Here is a 23,040-nt window from a genome sequence, read left to right on the forward strand (position 1 = left end):
CTTTGTTTTCCTTCCACCCTAGTGATAATATAAAGAGGCTTTTTGACTTTTCAGATTCTAGGTCAAACTTTTCTCTTATGGGGGCGGGAGAAATAGACTTCCCTAATTCTGAGTCCTTCTGGAAAATTTAATCTGATCAAAAATGCTTTCATTTTCTCTTGGATTTGTAGTCAGCTTAGTTCTGTGTGATGATACCAGGAGCAAACTAGCAACATGTGGCATTTGACTCTGCTTTCACATGGACTGAGTGCAGCTTGCAAATTTAGAGTTGAGAAAAAGAGAAGGTCTGAGAGAACATCTCATTACCTCATGTGCACTTACAAATGGCGTGGATGAACTTGCTTTAGGAAGTCAAAATGCTGGGATGGGAACAACATAAATATGCAAGTTGTGTTTGTTTGGGGTGGTTTTGGGGATTGGTTGGTTGGGTGGGGTTTTTTTTAAAATCTCCTGCCTGCCCCAGTGCATTTTGTCTGTGCGTACCCAGAGCAGAATCAGCAACAGCTCCTTACCCTTTCCTTGCACCTCATCTCCAACCTCTCCAGTGCTGAAGTCTGGGTTAAAGGATGGTGTGTAGCTTCCCTATGCATTCTCCCACAGCCATGGGAAAGGCAGCACAGAAAGCCTTTCTCGTGTGTAGCAGATGCAGTGAATCTCATGGGGGACTGGCTACAAAAGAGACAGAAATCTTCCTCCTGGGTGCCCTGACGGCTGTCCAGAGCCTTGGCTGGGCTCAGGATCGTCCCATCGCTCTCACCAACCTGACAGCACGGACCATGGCCCGTCTCCTGCCGCCTTTCCCGCGGTGACCCATTCAGCAAGGCCTGCGGGAAGCCCTTGGGGGCATCCCCAGCTGCAGCTGCCGGCCTGGGGGAGCTGTGGCGGTGGAGGGAGGGCCTGTTGCGCCAGCAGCAGCATTAGCAGCGGGGGAGGAGGAGCCGGAGCCGAGCAGCGGGGCTGTCCCCGCTCGGGCCACGCCGGCAGAGGCTGAGGGGAGCGGGTCCCTGGCTGAGGCCCCGCTGTGCCTCGGGTGAGTGCTGTGAGTGCTGTGCCCCCCTGGTCTCGCTGCAGCCCATCCCCTGAGCAGGAGGGGTGACCGGGGGTGCGAGCGGAGAGCGGGCTTGGCCGGCAGGAGACTGCTCCCGGGTCTACTTGGCGCCTTTTTGTGGATAATGATGGTTTGGGTGTTTAATCGTTGTTTACTCTGAGTGCCGGTTGCTGCGGTGGGGTTTGCGGTATTTCGTGTGCGTGGCTTTCTGTACTTGCTGTGTGCAAAGCAGAGCGCTGACAGTCACCGACGGCTCCTGCTGTAGGCGTGCATGTGCTGTCCCTGTCAATCTGCTCTCCCTCACTACCCGTTCAAAAACAACTGGAACGAGCGGATCTAGTGCAAACCTTTCCGCTTTCCATACGAGAAAAGTGTCTTTTACAGAGAGGTACTAAAATAGGTCTCTTACTGGCTGGTTTCCATGGGATAGCCTTAACCCTGAGATATAAATTCCTCTCAGTGATTTCTCAATCACTGATTTTTGTTGGCATAGAAGGTGGAATTGAAAAACGAAAACAACCCCCCTACCCCACAAAACACCCAAAATCTGTGAGTTTCCCAAAGACCCATGCTGGCATAAGTACAGTAACTACTCACTTTGGTCCTGTTGATCCAAAGGACAGTTCTTGGAGGTAGGTTCTTGATCCTGCCAACAGGGTGAAGACCTGCCACAAACCAGATAAGGACAGCACTGTCAGGTTTGTTATTCATTCCCTGAAGCCATTCTTGTTAAACAGAACATTCGATATCCCTGCTTAGTCCGTCTTGCCTGTCCCACACACTGCTGTGAACAGCACTTGCAGGAGCTGAAGCTGTGGCGAGGTAGACTTGCCCTTCTCAGAAGTGTTAATTAATCAGTTAACTCTTAGAAGCATTAATTAATTTTGTGTCAACAGCTATGTGACTGATCTGGGATGTTGCCTGTGCAGAGCTGGATGGAGAATGATATCCTTCTGTCCTTTGCTTGCACACAAACCAAGTGCAAAATTAAGTATATAAAACCACCCTGGGAAAGTGGTCAGTGAAGGGAAGGAGGGAGGCACTGGTAGCTGGTACTTTTTGTTCCAGTTAGGAGGATTGGCATTTGTGGATTCCCAGTCCCAATGAGAGGATAAAAAAAAACAAATCAAAAGTATCACCAAAGTCATTAAAAAGCCTAAAATTCTAAAACCACAACTATTTGGTTCTGCAAGTATTAATTAAAAATACAGAAAAGTACTGAAAATTGGGTAAATAAGCACTTTACCTTTAAATAGGAAAGAAGGAAAAAGCAGAACTATTAACTTATAACACACTGAAAGTGTTTGCCTATAGCTCTGTATTCTGCTGTGCCTTGGTCATGCCTCAGGCCAGAGGCATAACCAAGCTGTTCATATCAGAACAGCTCAAACAAAACCTCATAGGTGTTAGAATGGCCCTTTTCTTTATGATATCAGCCCTTCCCAAATATCAAATATTTCATTTTAAACTTGAGGCTTGATAATTGTGAGAATCAGCTCTGACTTCCTTCCAACTATCTAGCAAGGAAGGAATTTCTTGGCTCAGAAGTTCTGGCTTAACTTCACTGATGTTTTATATGGCCAGAGGAGTGTAAAAGACTTCAAAGAGATTTAGCTGATGGAGAATATGTGCCAGCCTTTGCTGTAAGAGAGAACACTATCAAGTCTTGTCTCCAGATATAAGCCTGCCCTCCTTGATGGCTCACACTTGTGAAACTACAGTAAATATGTGCACCAAAAAAATCTGACATACAAAACAGTGCACTGCCATATTTCTTGTTAGAATCTATGGGACAAGTAGTGGACCAGTTAGAGTTGAGCAAATACAATGGTAACTATCCACAATTTACTTGGATCTTACTTCCTACTCTGAGAAGTACCTCCATGGGATATAATCAGTAAAAAAAGAGCCATGTTTGTTCAGGCTTCAAGCTGTGAAAAGTCCTGATCTTTATTCAAACAGGCATCTTCACTTTCTTAGATACTCAGTCAATGTGTTTGTAACTAGTAGCATCTAGAGAAAACACATTGTTAAAATTCCTCTGAAAATCAACCAGGATCAATCAGGCTTAATTTAGGGGAAAAGTGTCCCCTCTTGAAGCATTAGAAACCTCTCAGGAGTTTTAGAAACTATAGTAGTTCTAATTTCATTAAATGGTCACTTGCACTGATATGTACACAGGACCTGTGACACTTTCAGAATGGTCCTAATGGTCCTGCTAAGTGGACAGCAAATAACCTTTAATATGTGCTGAAAGGAGGCACAAATAGATAAAGATTACAGCTGTGGTTTTAAGAAGGAATGAAGAGGTTAGCACAGATAATTGTGATTCTAAAACTTTTTTTTTGGTTTTGTGGGTTTTTACTGGGGTTTTTTGTGCTTGAATTTCTAAGCTTAATACAGTTCTTCAGTTAGTTTCTGTCTCTTGTTCTTAGGCACAGCATACAGAGGGACACAAAAATCATTAAACTTGAAATTTGATGGGCTGAGAAGATTTTTTTCTACATGGTCTGTGGAAAAAGACATCACTGAGAAGTCATCCATTTGGAAAACAGTGTTTATTTGCTTCCCTATAACTTTTCCCCCTTTATTTCTTTCTCTAGGTTTGCAACAATGGTAAGGGAAGATGTAAATGACGGTGAAGATTCTGAACCATCAGTGTGTGAGAGAAATGGCATGATTCCCATGCATGAGCAAAGTGAGGTAATTAACTAAGATCCCCAAGTATTATTCTAGTCAGAGAGAACTCTCCTTTCCTTTTTTCCTTTTTTAAGAATAAAATTCTTAATCTAAAAGGCGGCACTTAAAAGTAAGCATATAGTATTGAGTGTATCTCAGAGATGTCTGTATGGCACATCTTTATGCACATGGTGATCACAGAATCATGGGGTAAACAAGTCACTCCATTCTGAAAGCTCATGAGATTTGTGTTCCAGTCATGACACTGAGTAAGGAAAAAAAAAAGATACATAAATATACAGAGAGAGAGAGAGGGAAGAGACAGAAAAATAATCAGAAATGTGGAACTACTACTGGAGAAGAGCCAAACCACATTATAAGCAGAATTCCATGTCTACAGTATGACAATATGCTGACATGAATAATCATACAGGAAGGCAGATGATTAACTTGTCAAAAATAATGCTAAAATTAAGTGAGACATATCCAAAAATGGTCAAAAAGTGCTTTGCTTATGAATATGGATAAGTAGATGTACAAGTATAAGAGAACAGCTTCAAGGGAATGACTCCCAGTTACAGTATTTCTCCATCTCTACTTTGACTTACCAGCTTGACCCTTCCAGCAATGGATCATGTGAGTAAAGCTTGTGCTGGCCAGCTGTGCTGTTTCTTTCATCTTTGTTTTGTTATTTTGGTTCCAGACTTTGCAACAGTAGTTATTAAGGAGTTATATTAAAAGTACCATCTCACTAGAATGATGCTAATCATTAATTCTATTGTGAAATCCAGTCTGGAAGCAGAATATTAACAAATTGTAGAAAATATTAATAAATGTTTAGTTGTGTATACAAGACAAGCTGAGCCTGGCCTGCTATTATTGTTTCTTCATCAAATATGCAAATATTTTTATTGCACAGGTGCTATATCTGTTGGGACAGGAGCCCTGTCAGGTGCAGATAAAAAGGCAAATGTCCTGCAATTTCTCACATACAGTTCTTGGTGCAATGCAGAAAAACAAACACAGGGCCAAAAATGCCAGAATTACATCAAAGCTGGGCATTCCTATAGTGGTTGTTCAGTTAATGTGGTTGCCTGTAGCCAGTGTGGATCCAGTGCATCTCAGCAGACTTCAGGTTGTGCTCACTGCTTCAAACACACACAGTGTCACTTCTGAGGGAGTCTCCTTGTTTGCCTTCAGCAGGAACCAACAGCAGGTGCCAAAGGTACTGATGGGAATGCACAAACAGAAGAAACTGCTCTCTTAAACCACTGCACTCAGCAACCTCCAGAGCCAACAGCAGGGTCTTCAATACCTGCAAGAACATGGAGGCAAATATTTGCTTGTCCTCCTCAGGGTTTACTGGCCCAAACAGTGACAAATGGTAGGTAAGAGACACAGAGTTTAATTAAAATGAGAAGTGGCGAAAGAAGTACTTGTTTCTCTGAATGGGATGATATCTGTCCACTGTCCTTGAAAATAGAAATAGCTGTGTTTTACTTATCACACCATTGTTTGAATGTTTGAGCCAGAGGGGAAAAAAAAAGATGAAACAAATGTTTGAATGTACAGTTTTTGTTTCTCCAGTCTCATATGTTTACTATGGTAGGAATGTTTTTGCACTGCAAACTATTTTTATCAGAAGAAAGACCTCCTAATTTTTGTCTTGATAGTTTGTCCTTAGTACTACAGGCTTGCAAAGGCAAACTGGTCTATTTTATTTAGAATTTGTTCTAAACTGAGAACTCCCAAAAGAGATGCCTGGCTAGCTAATTATTTGAGATTTTTCCTAACAAAAGACATTTCATGTGTCTTTGATTGCTTCCACAGCCACTTGGAATTCTTAAGCTTTTATGTTTGGAAATCTACTGGTCTTCCTTTGCCCCCTGTCACTCTCAAGTAAGATTAAGAAAACTCCAATTTGAAAATGCAGGACATTTATTCAACACATTTTTTTCTTCTCCTTCAGTCTCCTGTTTTATATGTACGCATGCCTGTTCTCGTTGGGCAACTGTTGGAACAGATTTGTGAACCTTGAAAGAGCAAATGTTTTCACGTATTTTATAATATTTTCACACACTGTTCCCATAATATTTTTCAGAATTTTTCCCCCTCTGTATTATCCTGCTTTGATTGCTGTATCAAGGAAAGTATTTGTACTCCAGATGTCCAGAGACATGACCCTCTTCACAATTTTTTTCCCAGGGAAAACAATGTATTGCACAAACACATTCAGCCAAAAAATTATGCTTCAATTATTTTAAAAATTAGACTGGAGCTGCATTCATCAGCTTGAAGATAGAGCCAGGCTATTCAACAGTAGATTTTACTGTGGTTCTGAAGTAGCTGAAAGAAGATAAGCAAATTCAAGATAAGTTAGTGAAAGTCTTTGCTTTAAGTTTGGAACCTGTGAAGTGCTTTTCACAGCAGACAAAGGCTCACTAAATTTATTTAATGATGTTCTTGTTGTTACCAATTTTAAAATACTTTAGCATCTATAAAACCAGAACATCAGTTTGGGGACCATCAAAGATTAACTACATTGTTATGAGTAAATTAATTTTTAAGGTAAGTTTTATTTCTAAAAGTCATGGCTAACATTTTTCTTCAATAGCAAAACAAATATGACCTAACAGCAAAGTTGTTGCTAAGAGATTATTAAGTGTTAATTATTTTTTGTTTTGTTCCAGTTGCATTTGTGGTTCTGGTTTGGGCAGTGGTTTGGTCCATAACTGGGGCTGAGTGTCTCCCAGGTGGAAATCTCTTTGGAATTCTGTTTCTTTATTTCTTTGCTGTCATCGGAGGTAAAATTTTTGGATTCATTAAAATAGGAACACTACCCCCTCTCCCCGCTCTTCTGGGTAAGACATCCTTCCTTCTTTTCTTCCTGCATATTTTGTGTTGTCAAGTAGTATCTGTATGGGTAGATGTGTTTGGATTGGGAACAAATAAACTGTGTCACATTCAAAATCTGTAGCATTTCCAAATGACTTTTTCTGGTCCTCCCTGAGAAGGTGCAAAATTCCCCAGACTGGCTCAGGTAAAATTACCCAAGGCTCTCTTCTTAATTCTTTGTGGGTCAGAGAACTGCTTGCCTACAGACTTAAAGTTTATTGTCTTTGGGGTTAATAATACCAAACAGGAATCTTAATCCAGACATCATTTTACAGTAATCTCTTTGTAAAATTATTGCTGAGCTGTTTCTTTAGTATCTCACACAATGAAAATGTTTCCCAAAGAGAACTTTATGACAATTCCCTGCTACTGGTAGTCCAAAGGATTTCTTTCTTCACCTTCATCTCAAGAGAATTGAAACCTGAGAAAATAAATTCACAACAAGGAATAGATCTTCTGCAGAGAGTTATTCTGATTAAATCATAACTTTTTTTTTTCACATCAACATCCTATTTTATGTTACATAGAAATGCAAAATAGAAATGGGAGATGAAAATAATCCTAACATCTTTAGAATCTTTTCTGGTTTCTTTCCTAGAGGAGGTTTTATCCTCACTTAGATAAGTACAATATTTTGAAGTGCTGTGATGTCAGTGGAGCTGGAAATGAAGCTCCAGGTTCTTCTCCCCAGCTGTATGCTGTCCCCTTGCTATGTTTAGTGCATAAATGAGTAAAGCTGCTGACAGACAGCAAAACTGCTTGGCAGGGTGGGCCAGGTGTGGCTCTGTAGCCTGCACAGCTGGTGCTGTGCCTCACACAGGAGCTCCTCACATGGCTCTGTCCAGGCAGCCTGTGTGCTCTTGTGCTGTTTAGTTTCACCAGAGGAAAGAAATTCAAATGAGAGGGAGGGAGGTTTTGCATATGGCATGCATGCCTGCAGTATGAACACGGAATGTCACATGCAGAGAGTCTGCCCTTTCTAAGTAAACACCCCTCTTAAACAAATAAAAGTATTTCTGACCATTTGGGTTCTGCTTGTTTGGGAGTTTTTTAATTACATCTGTATCTGAAAGTTACGAGTTGAGCATGAAACTGCTTGTCAGACAGGTAATACTGGACAGCAGAAACTTCAGCATGACAGCACATGTCTCTTGGGTTGTTTAGGGCAGAGTTCATTGTTCTTATCCCCAGTCTTTGAGGAAAACTGGAGAAATCTATGACTCAGAAGACAAGCAGACAATGTCTACAAATATTCTGATTTTACATTAGAAATTCAAACCACGTCCTCTTACATGCCTATAATCCACTTTTGCTAGGTCCAGTAGAGTGTAAGGTGGCTGGCTGAGCACTTAAGCACCTTATGGTGAGCATCTCTCAGGAAAAAAGAAATGATATTAATACTGAAACAACCATTTTAGGTGCACATTGCAGAGAGGTTTCTGCAGCAGGAGCCATGGAGCAAATCAATTAAGGTATCCTTTGAGGTGGAGATTTTTGCTTTGTTAAATAGATTCCTGGATCAGGGTAGCTCCAGTGACTTGGACCTCATGCAAATGTTGCAAACAGCATGTGATCACGCTGCCAGCCTCGTATAATTGTCATGAGGTACCACAAATTAATTATGACACTGGGTTTTTTTTCCAAGATGTGGTGGAAAGAACAATGTCTGAAAGTTTAGCATCCCAGGACAAATCAAGTTCACAGTCAAGGCTCACACTGAGCTGGGACCAACCTGAGCACAGTGATTTGTTTACTTTTTGGGTTTTTTTAGTTTCCTGTTTCTAAACATGACTAATATAAAATTATGCCACAAAAATGTACCTTTGAATCATCAGGACTCACAATGAATCCTCTGTAGATCCGTATTTGAAGTCAACTTTTCCAGTACTTTTCCATATACTTCCAGAGCTGTGGCTTCAATAGCTTTGCAGGAAGTCTCTGCTTGGATAGTTTTACTAGTATTTGTAAAATGTTGTGTCTTTCAAGTAGCTCAAATAGAGAATAAAACAAAGTTTCTGATTTCCCTTCCCTTCTTTGTCCCCTCTTTGTGTAAGAGTCCTATTGCCAGAGCACTTGAAAATGTTTAAATTAGTCCATGATGAGCTGGTTTAGATTATATATCCTAGTGAATGCAGCATTATGGTTCCTGTGTTACCTGCATTTCTTACACCTAAGAGGATTTTTAACAATTCCCAACTTCTGAGATAAATGCACAATATTAGATGATCTTCCTATTTTTATATTAAAATAAGCTAACAAGAAAAGAATCTAAGAATGCAGAGGTGTCTTTGCTTATGCTAAGTATGACCTGCACCTGGTAAACAAAGTTCTTTTGACTCAGACTAAAGCTGTGGATCAGCATCTTGCTAATTTATTAATTGATGACCTGCTGGGTTCTGAGGCCACTTTCACTGCTTTAAATGTGTTCATCTCTTCTCATGCCTCAGTCCCATTGTTAAAACATGGCTAATAATTTGGGATACAAATTATTTCTTTTTCTCTCATAAAAACATGATATGGTGTCTGTTTAAGAGTGCTTTTCTTGTGCAATAAAAAATAATTTGACAGGAGCTTATTTGTTTTGACTTAAGGGATGCTACTTGCTGGTTTCCTAATCCGAAATACCCCGTTCATCAGTGACTTTGTCCAGATAAACCTACGCTGGTCTGCAGCACTGAGGAACATCGCTCTTTCCATTATCCTGACCCGAGCAGGACTTGGCCTGGATCCAAAGGTATGGCACCAGCCATTTGTGTGTGGCAGACTATACAACAGCAATCAAAAAAACCTGAATAATTGGTTCCATTAAAAATATTGAACTGCTCGGTCTTGGAGCATCTGGAAATTAGATCATTACAGAAAGCATAATTTCTGTTGTATAATTATATTCTATGGTAATATTGGTAGTTGGATTTGTACAGTAGGCAAGCAATAAAAAAAAAAAAAAAAGAAGAAAAAATTTTATTATTCTTTTAATTTCCTGAATTTTGTGAGTGGAACATATGGAGGATGTGTGCACTGTCAGGGTCTGTCAGGAAGAGTTTACATTCCCTGACCAACTCTCTGTTAGTTTATATTGAAAATTTGAAGCAATGCCAGGGATCCCCAGTCCTTGAAAGACAATGTTTTTGAAATCCCAACCAAACAAAAAAGTCCCTGTGGGACTTTTTTATACTTTTTTTTTTGATCATTGCCATTTTAATGCAAATATGTTAATTACAAAGATGAATCCTGCTGCACTACTGAAATAATGATTCTCATCACAATGAAGCCAATAGCAGTCCTGTGAACAAAAAAAAGTCTCTGCACCCTGAGAAACATGATACTTCATAAATTGATGAAGGCAAGGTTTTGCTTATTTAAAATGAGCTGGCTGCAGTAAAGCTGTGCCATACTGTTGAAACAGCCTTCCTGTTGAAGGAACAGCACAGAGTTTATATAAAACTTAGATAAAGTGTGGGTAGTTTAGAATATCTAAACTCATTTCTCTTAACCAAGAAAAACTACAGGGAAAAACTACATTTGCTACAGTTATTTAGGAAAATAAGGTTTTGTCAATATTGAAAAATATCTGTTGTCCTGTATTATCATCATCCTCTTTTCCAAGACATTGAGGCTTGTAGGAGCATGAACTCTGTGTTGTTAGACACAGTTTGGTTGCCCAGTTCTGTGAGACTGCATTTCTATTTATAACAACTTTTTTTGCTGAGGGAACTTCATTTTTGACTCCTTTTTCTTCCATGTGGTAAAAAAACTGTTGCTTGGACTCTGTATGTGGCAATGCTTTGATGCAGTTACAATTTTTCCTCGTGTAATTGAAACTCTGAAGACAAAGAAGTCAGTTTCTCTTCTCAGTCCCGATTATGCTGGGATAAACTGGACCGGTAAAAAATGGAACTCACGGATTTTTTATTTCTTTTTTTTTGTTAATTTCATATCAAAATTAGGGACCTGTCCTAGCAGACTCATGTTTGTGACTAACTGTTAAAGCCAGCTGTTAGAAGCAAATATCCCAGTTTTTTTAGAAGAAGAAAACTTTTTTTTAAAAAGTTACTGAGCCCAAAAGGAGCTTAATCTCTGAATATCAGGTGAGAGACAGCTGAAAGATGCTTGGCTCCTTGTGCCAAGTTGATGTAGTTCTATAACTTTTCATGATTTGTTCATAGATTTTGGGGCAATTTTGGGGGCTGCTCATCCAACTTCTGGGATTATAGTAAAATCTTTTGTGGATGGAGTAAATGACAAGAAGCCAAACAGAATTTTCTGTTACTCTTTCCTGTGACATTCAGGAACCTTATCAAACCTAGATTCACTGCCACACTTAAAATTTTATATCCAAATCTGGTTGGGCTTGGGCTTATCTCTAGTTTAGGCCATGTCATGTCCTATAGTGCAGCTCAGACAGGATTCTTTAACAAGCCATGTCAGATTGTAAATGTTTTTCCTCTCTGTAAAGCCAAGGGTTCTGACACTGTTGTGCCTGTATGATTGCAGGCTCTTAAGAAGCTCAAAGCTGTCTGTTTACGGCTTGCTTTTGGACCATGCCTCTCAGAAACAGGCACAGCTGCTGTCCTTGCCTACTTGTTCCTGCATTTGCCATGGCAATGGGGATTTATATTAGGGTAATGTACTGCCTTTTCTCCTCTATGACAAAAGTGCTGGTTTCCAGGCTGCAGCTCAGTGATCCAACTGTGGTTAGTTCTCTGTGCCAAGCAGAGACCTCAGTTCAGTGCCATTTGGGAAGCTGCACTCAGCCCCTCTGGTCTTCTGCTTACCCTTTATGTCTGGCTCTGTGGCTTATTTAAAGGTCATATTTTCAGGCTGCAGAGGAGTACTTGCATCATTACTTTTCTGTGTTTGTGACCTGAGCACTTGAAGAAAGAAGGATGGTGCAATCCCTGAGTCTTGAACCACAACAAAGGGGGCTTTTAGGGACAGCAAATTATACCACAGTTTGGACAATCTTCATACTGGAATTCAGAACTTCCATACAGAGAGATACACATAGGACAGCCTTCCTGTCACAAGTCAAGGACAAGGATATGGCATAATACGTTCTAGAGTAACACCCTTGAAGAGAAGACCTTTTCCATCTAGTCCTGTCTAAATTGGTGGAGTTGGGCCAGACCCATACACTAGAACAAGATGGGTGAACTCCTCCTCTGACACATGCTGAATTTTATGAGAAGGAACTGGGCTGCTGAGTCATAAGCACGTCTAGACCAGGTTTCCAAATGGGACAATCCAGGCATCTGTCAGGGAGCATAACTGGCCTGCAGTGGAAACTCCAGTTTTATCCTGTGGAGCCTTTTACTTTTAATGTTACTGAGTTGGGCAGAAAGTAAGAGCTGATTGCAGATCTGCATAGAAATATCCCTGCGTGTAATTAGAGGGGAAAGGTTAGGAAAATGCTTTACATAAAGGTCTACTTATTTATACTTCAAAAGAATTAAGGTCAGAACATTTTGAAGTTTTTTTTAGTTCAGTACTTTCTTTTTGAGATGCTGAACCTGTGTTTTTTCAGTTTTGTTCTAGGTGCAGTCTCCCCTGCTGTGGTGGTTCCCTCCATGCTGATTTTACAAGCTGGGGGATACGGGGTGGAGAAAGGTGTCCCAACTTTGCTAATGGCAGCTGGCAGCATCGATGACATTCTGGCTATCACAGGCTTCAACACTTGCCTTGGGATGGCTTTCTCTTCTGGTATGCTGGTTAATCTGTACATGATGAAATGCAGAACAGTGATATTTTGGAGAATGTGTGCTCTGTTATGGCTGACTGGTTTAATGGCATCTCGTTATAAAAGTCATGTATAGCCTTAAATTCTGAGATGGAAATTACCCATGTTCAAAAGTTGGTGTAACATGGTCAGCTCTGAGTTGTGGGTCACAACAACTTTTAGAGAACATTTTTCCCTGACTGCTCCCTTACTTGCCAAGTCTGGGCCCTGCATGCCCAACATGATGCTTTGAAATTTCACTGGGTTTGGCAATGTTCTTACAGTGGCTCTTTCTCTGACTTCTCTTGCACACTTTCTTGGCATGAGCTTTCAGAGAAAGAAAGTTGCACCATCCAGTTCCTTCAGGCCCATAGGTTCCCTCCTGAACTCCTTTGCCCCAAGTAATTTAAAGCAGACACTGTCCTGGAATCACTTCATAGGTCTGGAGCATGGTTTGAGTGAAGCTCTGTGAATGGTTTACTGAATGTATTTTCCTTTTGCAAAATAGGTTCTACTCTGTACAATGTGCTCCGTGGAGTGCTGGAGGTCACTGTTGGAATAGCAGCTGGGGGAATTCTGGGAATGTTTGTTCGATATTTCCCAAGCCATGATCAGGTAAAAACCTAGTTTAAAAAAAAATTACAATCAAGTGATTCTTTGCTAAGGGATTATTTTCTGTAGTTATTAATTTCCAACTTCCTGTGAAGCTGGTTTTGGGGAAAGCTTTTTACAGTGCTAGCAGCTTCCAGATTGCAAACCTATCAAGTGAGGATGTGTTTTAAAGGTGATTATTTATTTACTGCACCAATAATAATGTATGATCTCATAGTCCTCCCTGATAGAAGTTAGGAACCCAGCTCACCATCCTGCTCTCATTGAAGGTAGTGGAAATGGAGGAAGGGTCTGATACCCATTTCAGACAGTAAAATAATTCATTAGATTGATAAAGACACATGTACTTCTTTAGGATGTATCCAGTAGGATTAACAAAGCAGATGTATTAGAGGTTTTAAGTGATTGAACATATCGTAAGTATTAATTACAATGTGTTACTTTCCATAAAAATTACATCTATAGAAAGTGCTATAGATGAATTTTCTATTGAGGGGTAATTAAATGAACAGAAAATTGTGGAAGAATGTAGATACGCTCTGGACTACCAAAGTCGATATTCAGAGCATCTATTGCCCTCAGTGGCATCAAATTTGTTATTAAATAATGTAAGAAGTGTGATATGAGAGCTAAAGAGTTAGATAGATATGAGGAACAATGGTAGATAACTGTCTGCTGTGAGACTGAATGAAATAAAACTAGATTATTCCTGGCAAATGTTTGACTTGTCCTTAAAAACATCTGGTGGCAAAGATTTCACCTTTCCTTGGATAAACTTGTAATACTTGACTACACAGGTAGAAAATCCTGCTATCAGAGAGTTGAGGCAGAGCTGCTGGAACAGAGCATCATGTTCCTTGTGATAAATATAGCCTAGTGGCAATAAGAACTTGGGTGTGCAGAGGGAAAAAAAATTACATTTTCAAAATTTGTATTCTTAGGAATTAATGTCTGAAAAAAATCCTCAATTGAACTGAGCAGTTCAATTCTACTTGGAAGCTTTGATTCCTTCAGAATTATTAATTTTTAATTTTCTTTTCAAGTTCTTAATTTCAAAATTAAGAGTAACTTTTTTCCCCCATTTCTGGAAGAAATTCACTTTTTTGTCTTTTTCCTTGGCTGCAGGCATCTTTGGCATGGAAGAGATCATATTTTATACTTGGACTGTCCATGTTTGCTGTTTTTGGCAGCATCTACTTTGGCTTCCCTGGATCAGGAGGACTTTGCACATTAGTCTTAGCTTTTGTTGCAGGTGTGGGATGGTCTGATGAAAAGGTGAATGTTTACATAAGAAGCATACCATATCCAAAGTCTGGTGAATGTACAGCCTGACAGGAGCTTGAATTTCTGTCTGGAGTGGTAATGGTATATTTGTGAAGCGGTAGAGGGTGTACAGATTTAAAAAACAAACAAACAAGAAAAAAAAAACAAAACCCCGCCAAACCAAGCAGCACATTGTACATTTGTTTTGGAAGTGTTTAGCATTTCCTGTGACAGAAAGTGACCATGTATGTCAGTAGAGCAATATGTCTGCCAATACAGAGCCTGGTGTACTGATTGAGAAATGCTCAGCTTTTCTTAGACATCTTAAGCCATATGAAGGAGACTTAGGCACTTGACAGTAGCAATCCAAAGCTTCAGTTCCCAGCTCTGGGAGTGTCTGTACACAGTCACTTTATGGTTAAGTTTACAAATGGGTGTCCAAGATGCAGTTGTGTACATGGCCTGAATACCCTGAGGGTTTGTTCCCTGTGGTTTGGAGGAGGTGAAATGAAAAGCAGTGATTAACTATCCTCTCTCATCTTTCCCAAATCTCAGCCAGTGTAATTTGGATAACTTAGAGAGCAGGGTGCACACAATAAATGATGATGTAAGGCCATACAAAAACCATACAAAAGATTTTAGTCACTTTTTAGTCACTTTCTCTTAGGCCTAGCCTACTTCATCTTACTGCGCTGCCTTGCTATGTCTGACTGCCTCTTTTGCTTGATCCCATCTACATTTAATGTTTTGAGGGCATCTTTCTCTCCACAGCAATAGCTTTGTGACATTCAGTAGAAGGAGGGGAAGAAAAAGGAAAGGGGGTTAGATATAGTAGAGTCCATGTTATTATCCCCATCTTGACCCTGACTTTACAAAGATACCAAGGTTTGTTATAACAATGAAAAGGAACTAAGATTGTCCAATTTTAAAGGATGAAAAGCTCTTCTTGGGACTTAACTAGTTAAGGACATTACAACTGATAAAGCTCTCTACTGAAAAGCTTTTAAACCATTATAGGAGGAAGAACCTTAAAAGAGTATATGCAGTCTGTAAAGGCTTAGTTTAAATTCTTTTAATCTGTGAATGAAGCTTCATGGCCTTAAGTATATTGATGTCAAATGCCTTAGCTCTTTTTTTTCTCAGATAAAGATAGAGGTGCGTGTGTACTCAATATATTACCGAGGTTTTCCTGCTGAACTTCTCAAAGGCCACTGCCTTCCACTGTCCATGGTGGAAGGCACTTGACAAACACTGTCTACAGAGAACAGTGAACATTGGACCTATTCCTGGGACAGTCAAATGGGCAGTAAATAGGCTGAAATCCCTAAAGAGGGGATTTCTGGGGGCTCTTTTTTATTTTTTTTTAATTTAATTATATTTTGCCAGAACTGAAAAGGGGGAAATAACAAGGAGAAATGAGGCAAAAAATGTTTACATGTGTATATATATATATATATATATATATATATATATATATATATATATTTCCACCTCATTTTCTTTATGGCTACAGAAGTTTTTGTCTTACTGTAACCTACCATTCCTTGACAGAAGAGCAAGAGGTGTTGCAGGATCAGTCCCAAAGAAAATACCAAGGATGGGACATGTCTAGGCCCTGGATTGATTACTAAGTGACAGAGCACTGCACTTATATTTTCCACACACTCCTGCCTGAAGGTTCATTTGTTATTGTAGAACCCACTTAATTGAAAGACAAGTGCTATTTGATATACTATGTGTACCTTGTCATGTAAGTGGAAGATTCCTGTTTACTCTGGCAGCAGTTGTTTTAGGAAAATTGTGTAAAGTTCAAACGTGAGGAGAAAAGATGGGTTTGCCTTTATACACTATATTGCAGTGGAAAGTTCAGCACTTGTTCCTGCTATGTGATTTCAGATTTTTTCAGGCTGACTTTGCTCCTGCTGACATGGAGAGAGGCCTCTGACTGAGTGTAGCATGAACAGAGATCGTGACTGAAACTTGGGAGAGTCAGACTCTGCTCAGCTACAAATGGAAGAACATGTTTAGACATGCAGTTCCCAAAGGCTCAGAAACTTCATGGCAAAGCTGTTGAAATGACATCTTTCTAAATACTGAAAATCAACAATGCTTTATTTTCTTCTTCTTGTGTGCAAACTGCTCTCTTACTGTTCAAACACCAGTGCTTTTTATTTCTCCTCTCAAGACATCAAACATTTATTTACTAGGACAGCCAGACTCAGTCTGACCTTCAAAAGGTGTGCAACTGATTTTGAATGTTTTAGTATTAGGTCAAAGAAAGTTGAGCAATTCTGGATAATCTTTATGAAACATTTTCACTTTGTCCTATGATTACTTAACTGTTGTGTTGGCCATCTTTTTGTGAATTTACAGATTCATTTTGTTTTTATTGCAGAGAGAAATAGAAAAAATTGTGGCAGTTGCATGGAATATCTTTCAACCTTTTCTTTTTGGTTTAATTGGAGCAGAAGTATCCATTACATCTCTTAGGCCTGAAACTGTTGGTAAGATCATTCACAAATTATTATCATTCATTCATTATCCAGTTTTCATTACTGGCTTCGAAAGAATCTCTATAAAGAAATCTAAAACAAAGCAGATTATGGCTGACCCCCCCAAAAAATAAAAAAACCAGAAGCACCTATGCACAAAAGCACTGAGAAGTGTTTGTCTGTTGCAGGGCTCTGTGTTGCTATATTAGGCATCGCCCTAGTTGTGCGAATCATAGCAACGTTCCTGATGGTGTCCTTTGCTGGGTTTAATTTCAAGGAGAAGGTATTTGTCTCACTGGCATGGATTCCCAAAGCCACTGTCCAGGTAAACAATCCAACATCACTTTCATTCCAGGCTAAATCTATTTTCTTTAGCAAAGCTCCCTAACTAGTACCACAGTAAGCAGGGAAAGGTTCAGGCCCAATGAGGGCTGAATGTAGAATATTGACTGTTCATACTCGAAAACACTCTAACTGCTTGAAAAGTGTGTGGAGAACCTTCTGTGTGCAAGTGTTTTGCTTGCATCCTGGGCTTACTCTTTTTAATGACAGTGAATTGCATATATACCACAGGAAATGTAACCACTTCTCAGCCATTGCTGATTATTGTGCCTTCACATACAGATTCTGAGAACTCTCAAAGGTAAAAGCATTTCCCTCTTACACATAAGTGTCTGCAAGGACAGTCACATCCGAACTCAGAATGGGTTTCAGTTTGTGATTATTTTGGTAAGGAGTAGTCTGAGAGCCATATTAACAGAGATGCCTCTGGCTGGCTACATTCCTGCTCCTTTATTTCAGTGATTGTCATGTCATTTGGACTTTGCCTCAATAGCATGATTACTTGCAAACAAAAGTTAATAATCAAAACAGGCAAGGCTTATTACATTATCAGTGATATAAATTTTCAGAAGCTGCCACTAATTGACTAATGTCAGGATACATTCTCCAAGTGAGGCATTTTCACAACTGCAATACACAATATACTGGCCTGTTTAATTAATCACACATTCCCCAGAAATGTGGATAAAATGGCAGCTAAGCAATGTTCTTCACAGGAGGAAGCCACACAGATAAACTCACTGGCTTAGGAAATTCTAAGCATAGTCAAGTGAAAATTGTCCTCACAGGTGTAATACAATGTTTACTTCGCTATGTACAGCCTAAAAACAGGTTGAATGTATTAAAAATGTCAAATTTCTATGAAATGTTGACTAATGATAGGTTTGCTTTTTTCCTCATTCAGTACTAAAGATTACTTTCTCCATCTCAGCAATGTTTTCTTCCCTGCAGGCTGCAATAGGTTCTCTTGCCCTGGATACAGCAAGACAACATCAAGATGAGCAAAAGGAAAAGTATGGAATGGATGTACTGACAGTAGCTTTCTTGGCTATCTTGATCACTGCTCCAATTGGAGCCCTGGTTATCGGCTTGGCAGGGCCCAGACTTCTGCAGAAGGCTCAGATAAAGAGCAAGGAGGATGAGGAAGGTGGAGAGGTTGGAGAAGAGGCAGAGGCCTGTGAACCTTCGTAAGACGGACAACTGCAGCAGTCTGGTCCTTCAACCCTGACACTTCTGCTGTGTAAAGATGGCATGTCTGATCTTGCTGGAGGAACCTAAAACTATCAGTCACCCCTGCTATTTTTAAAGCAGCCCTGGTGGAGTTCTATGAAATATTTTTATGTGAAGATGATGCCTTGAGATGAAATAGCTGAACATACAGTGAATAAGATGACCTGGCAGTGAGTCACTGAGAAGTTAGCAGTCAAGAGTTACTTGAAATGTGTGGGTGGTGAGGCCAAGGAGAGGGTCAGAATTGTTGAGGTGTGGAGTGGAGTCATGAGGCAGAATATAAGCAAAAAAAAATGGAGACTAATGTGAATAACTTCTTGATGGTTGAAACTGGGCTGTGAGATGACGAGTTATACAACTCAAAGAAAGCAACTTCAAAGTAAGTGGTTGTTGACACATAGTGAACAAGTCCTGCCATCAGTTAGTTAATGATTGGTGATTGATCAGTTGGTGATTCTCTCTCCTTCCTCAGTTGTGTTCCAAAACTTGTCTTTCCCTATTGCTGTTCTTCCTCACAGCTGATGCACTCCTTTGTGCCTTCAAGGACTGTCAGCTCTGGTCGTACAGCAACTGGTACTTACATGCTCAAAGAGACAGTTGGGGTCATCATAGACTGGTAATAAAGATGTTGGTGCCAGCAGAAAAAAGGACGGAGCCTGATAATGAGATGAGGGTTGTGGGATGGCTGTAAGGACTGGGGGAGGGTTGTATGGGATTGGGATTGCTGCTTCTTCACCTGTGTACCTCAGCCTTCACACAACGTGATGTCAAGAGAGAGATGCTGTTCTACAGCCAGGAGTAACCTCTGTTGATCAAAATCCTACTCTCGCCTTTCAGGTTTGGTATCACTTGACAGATACCAGCAAATCTGTCTGCCTCCAAGGAAGTTGTTGGTAACTCTATTCTGAGGCACAGGGTCAGTACAGCATCCCTCAAAAACTGGAACTTACTGTGTTATTTTTTGGAAAGGCTATTAGATTGTGCCTGTAACTGAGGTGGACAACACTCTCCTGCAGATTGCTACACTACAGTTCACTGAACTCATTTTACTGCATCCTGTGTAGAATACATTTGATGGTGTCTAGGTTTTGGCATTAGTAAGAACAAATAATTGCTATTTTAGCTTTTAGATTTTTAATATGCAAAACAAAAAAGATGTACAAAAATACTTTTAACTACTTAAATACTTCTAATGTTGACACTGTACTATTTGCGGAGAGTCATATGCCATACAGATGAGCTGTATATGTAGCTGTACATGAATGCCTTTGCCTTACTCTCTAAGCAAAAAGAAAATTTCCTGAGAAATACTTCAATTTCATAGCCTGCAGTTCCAGCACAATGATAAAAATGTCAGGAAATTATCTGTTAAGTTTTCCCCTAACAGTTATCAAGTACATTATATTTCTCTAACTGTGCACACTGCTGTTCTCTCTGCTTCCTCGGGATTGTACCATCTTCAGTTCAGTTCAAGTTTGTCTCCTGACCCGAAAGGAAGATGCTTTCAAACTGCACCTGATGGGTTTGAAGCTGGAGCAATGGTTAAGGGTGCTGTGCTTGGTCTTTATTGTGACATACCTGGCCTCCTGTGCCTGTTCTGCCTACTTCACGTGCACTCCTGGTGTCCACCTGGCCCAGTCCTGTTCAGTATCTTTACTGATGATCTGGATAAGGGGATTGAGTGCACTCCCAGCAAATTTGTGGACAACACAAAGTTGGGTGGCAGTGTTGATCTGCTGGAGGGCAGGAAGTCTCTGCAGGGGATCTGGACTGGCTGGATCAATGGCCTGAGACCAGCAGAATGAGGTTCAACAAGGCCAAGTGCCGAGTCCTGCCCTTGGGCCACAGCAGCCCCAGGCAGTGCCACAGGCAGGGACAGAGTGGCTGGGAAGCTGCCCAGTGGAAAAGGACCTGGGGGTGCTGGTGACAGCGGCTGAACGTGGGCCAGGGTGTGCCCAGGGGGCCAAGAAGGCCAAGGGCATCCTGGCCTGTGTCAGCAGTGGTGTGGCCAGCAGGAGCAGTGACTGTCCCCCTGTACTGGGCACTGGTGAGGCCACAGCTCAAAGCTGTGTCCATTTCTGGGCCCCTCACTGCAAGAAGGACATTGAGGTGCTGGAGCGTGTCCAGAGAAGGGCAATGGAGCTGGGGCAGGGTCTGGAGCACAGGTCCTGTGAGGAGTGGCTGAGGGAGCTGGGGGTGTTTATCCTGGAGAAGAGGCAGCTCAGGGGGCACCTTAGTGCTCTGCAGCTCCCTGACAGGAGGGTGTAGCCAGGTGGGGGTCGGACTCCTCTGGCATGCTGCCAGTGATAGGATGAGAGGAAGAGTCGTAAGCTTTACTAGGGAAGTTTTAAGTTGGACATTAGGAGGAATTTCTTCACAGAAGGGGTTGTTAAACAGTGTAATGGTCTGCCCAGGAAGGTGGAATCATCTTCCCTGGAAGTGTTTAAGCAAAGACTGGACATGGCACTGAGAGTCGTGGTCTGGTTGACATGGTGGTCATAGGTTGGATTCAGTGATCTCAGAGGTCTTTTCCAACCTCATTGATTCTGTTTTGTGAAATGCATGTAGTTTTAATAGGAGGCTAAGTAATTGGAAATTGTAATGTTGGTAAAGTTAATTGACAAGGTGAGGAAATACAGTGTTCAGTTCATCAGTAGCTGTCTATAAAATAGTTCTACTTGAATAAAACTTAAAGGAGTTCACTTTTTTGTAAAGCTTTATAAAAAGTAGAATCCTCACAGAGGGATCACTATGCCAAATTTGGAATGTGTTCAATAACAGAAGTGTGATGTTGTAAGGATTACAGCCCTTTAAATTTGGACACAACCTTAAGTACAAAAGCAAACCTCTGATGAAGAGCTCTTGTTTGTGATAGCCTCTAATACTTCCTCCCCGGCAAAACAGCATGTCATAAATGGGATTTGCCTGTTCCTGTAACCTCAGTGTGCTCTCAGTTATACATTAGATCACTTCCACAATTCTGAATGCCTGAATAAGCTATACCAATGAAAACTTGCCATCTTTTTTGTTAATCTAAGTGAGATTGAATAGATTTTTCTTTTCTTGCCATTTTATGTCCATATTTCTCATGAGACTCCATTCCCCCAGCTTTTATTAAATCTTCAAAAAGTATCAGGTTGGAATTATTATAGGGACCTTGAGATCTAAAATTAAAAGCTTTAATGCTTTATAATGCTCCCTCTCCTTATCTTCCAGAAAGAAAGCATCTTTTCATTAAATGATATGTCAGGACTAAGAACTTAAGAGACTGAGGTTTTTTAGTAAGTATCATGACAGTTTCAGCTGCTTTTGAACAGCAACTAACTTTGAGATTAGATTTCAGTTTTTATCAGAGTACAAGTGAAGCCCGACATTAAAGAACACCTCCTTTTTAACAAAAAGCCTTGAAAATCATTAATGAATAAGGTATAAATTCAAGCCAATTAAATAATTATGCCATGGTATTCTCTTATTTGCAGGAAATAAAATAAGAGCACAATGTGCAGTAACTGATAAGCCAAGTCCCGCTGTCATGCAGACATAATCACAGGCATAGTGTGGGGGAAGTCTGAGTGTGCTGTTCCAGAAGGTTCACAAGAACCTCTGCAGCAGAAAGGTCTGACAGCAGAAAGTGTTCCCAGCAGCCAGCATCCAGCAGTTACAGCAGGCAGCATATGGGAAAAGTCAGAAATTGTCTATCTATCTGCAAGCAGGGAGTCCAACAGGCCAGGGGATGTGATGATGATGTGATTATAATCACTGCTTATTCTCTCTTTTTCAGCCAAACTGAGCTTTTTATGGAATTTTAAACTGAATTCTAAAATTAGCTGTGAAAGAGTCATGGTGTAATACAGCCACAAAATGGATGATAGTTTCTGTATCTTGCTTTTTAAATAGAGTGCAAGAGATCAAATTTTTGGTCAATTGCACTTCAGTTATATTTACTTTGTCTAGTAGTTGCCCCAAGTCAGACACCTTTCTCCAAACCTATTTTACAAGTTGATTTGTATTCTATTATAACCATGTTCAAATTAATTATGAAGACAGGAAAACATTGCTGTTCTTGTAGAGTAAATAGGTGTCACAAAATGCTGATTTCAATTTCCCCAGATTTTCCATCAACACTGAAGACCTGGTCCTATGACCTTCATTCCGGTCTTTATTGGTATTTAGGGCAAATTTATTCCTGTGTATGGAGCTTCCCAATTAGATTAGAAAAGTCAGGTAATTAGTTCAACTTCTCAGTTGCTGGTGAGACACAGAGCTGTACAGGCACTTCAGCTTTTAGCTATCTATCTCTGACTTCAGATAGAAAAGATTAGTAAATTCTTTAATATTTTCTATAGGAAGTTCTGTGGACATGAGAGAGTATTACCTTGACAGATTTTGAAATCCAAGGAAAGTATGATTTATCTTGCTTGTGATTCTCATTAAATTATCTTGTGGAAATTATAAAGTGTGCTTTCTACAGAAGAACTGTGACTTGCTCTTGCAACACTACAAATTTGTTCCATGCCCTTACAGATATAAGCACAAACAAAAAAACTGTCCCTGTTTATCTATAGCCATGTCTGTAGATTGCTGTTAAACTATCTCATCTAAGAGCAAGTAGGGAGAAAAAAAAATAATTCCATCTTTAACACAGCTTGATTAAGTAATGAAGAGGTTAAACCTTGCATTGTTCTTCTCTTCAAGGAGTTTTTAGGGAGAAACAAAACCATGTTGCTGTATTACTCACTTTAACAAGGTTTCCCTTAATTTAA

The 23,040-nt window shown here is 40.2% G+C and overlaps 1 protein-coding gene across 2 annotated transcripts; it reads left to right on the forward strand.

Moving 5' to 3' along the window:
- The first annotated feature begins 81 nt into the window (after window positions 1-81).
- On the forward strand, window positions 82-23,040 carry LOC139592247 (sodium/hydrogen exchanger 9B2-like). Of its 2 annotated transcripts, none has more exons than XM_071431820.1 (12): window positions 82-1,030; window positions 3,652-3,751; window positions 4,928-5,111; window positions 6,418-6,588; window positions 9,214-9,356; window positions 11,117-11,244; window positions 12,147-12,322; window positions 12,847-12,953; window positions 14,076-14,225; window positions 16,609-16,717; window positions 16,894-17,030; window positions 17,999-23,040. In XM_071431820.1, exons 2-12 carry the CDS (start codon window positions 3,662-3,664, stop codon window positions 18,236-18,238), a joined length of 1,635 nt encoding a protein of 544 aa, XP_071287921.1. In that variant the 5' UTR covers window positions 82-1,030; window positions 3,652-3,661; the 3' UTR covers window positions 18,239-23,040. The 2 variants fall into 2 exon arrangements, with proteins under 2 accessions (XP_071287921.1, XP_071287922.1); XM_071431821.1 differs by having other exon boundaries at window positions 4,931-5,111.

The sequence above is a fragment of the Agelaius tricolor genome, unplaced genomic scaffold, assembly GCF_023055355.1.
Source record: "Agelaius tricolor isolate 1412-34295 unplaced genomic scaffold, bAgeTri1.0.p SCAF_8, whole genome shotgun sequence".
Taxonomy (NCBI): domain Eukaryota; kingdom Metazoa; phylum Chordata; class Aves; order Passeriformes; family Icteridae; genus Agelaius; species Agelaius tricolor.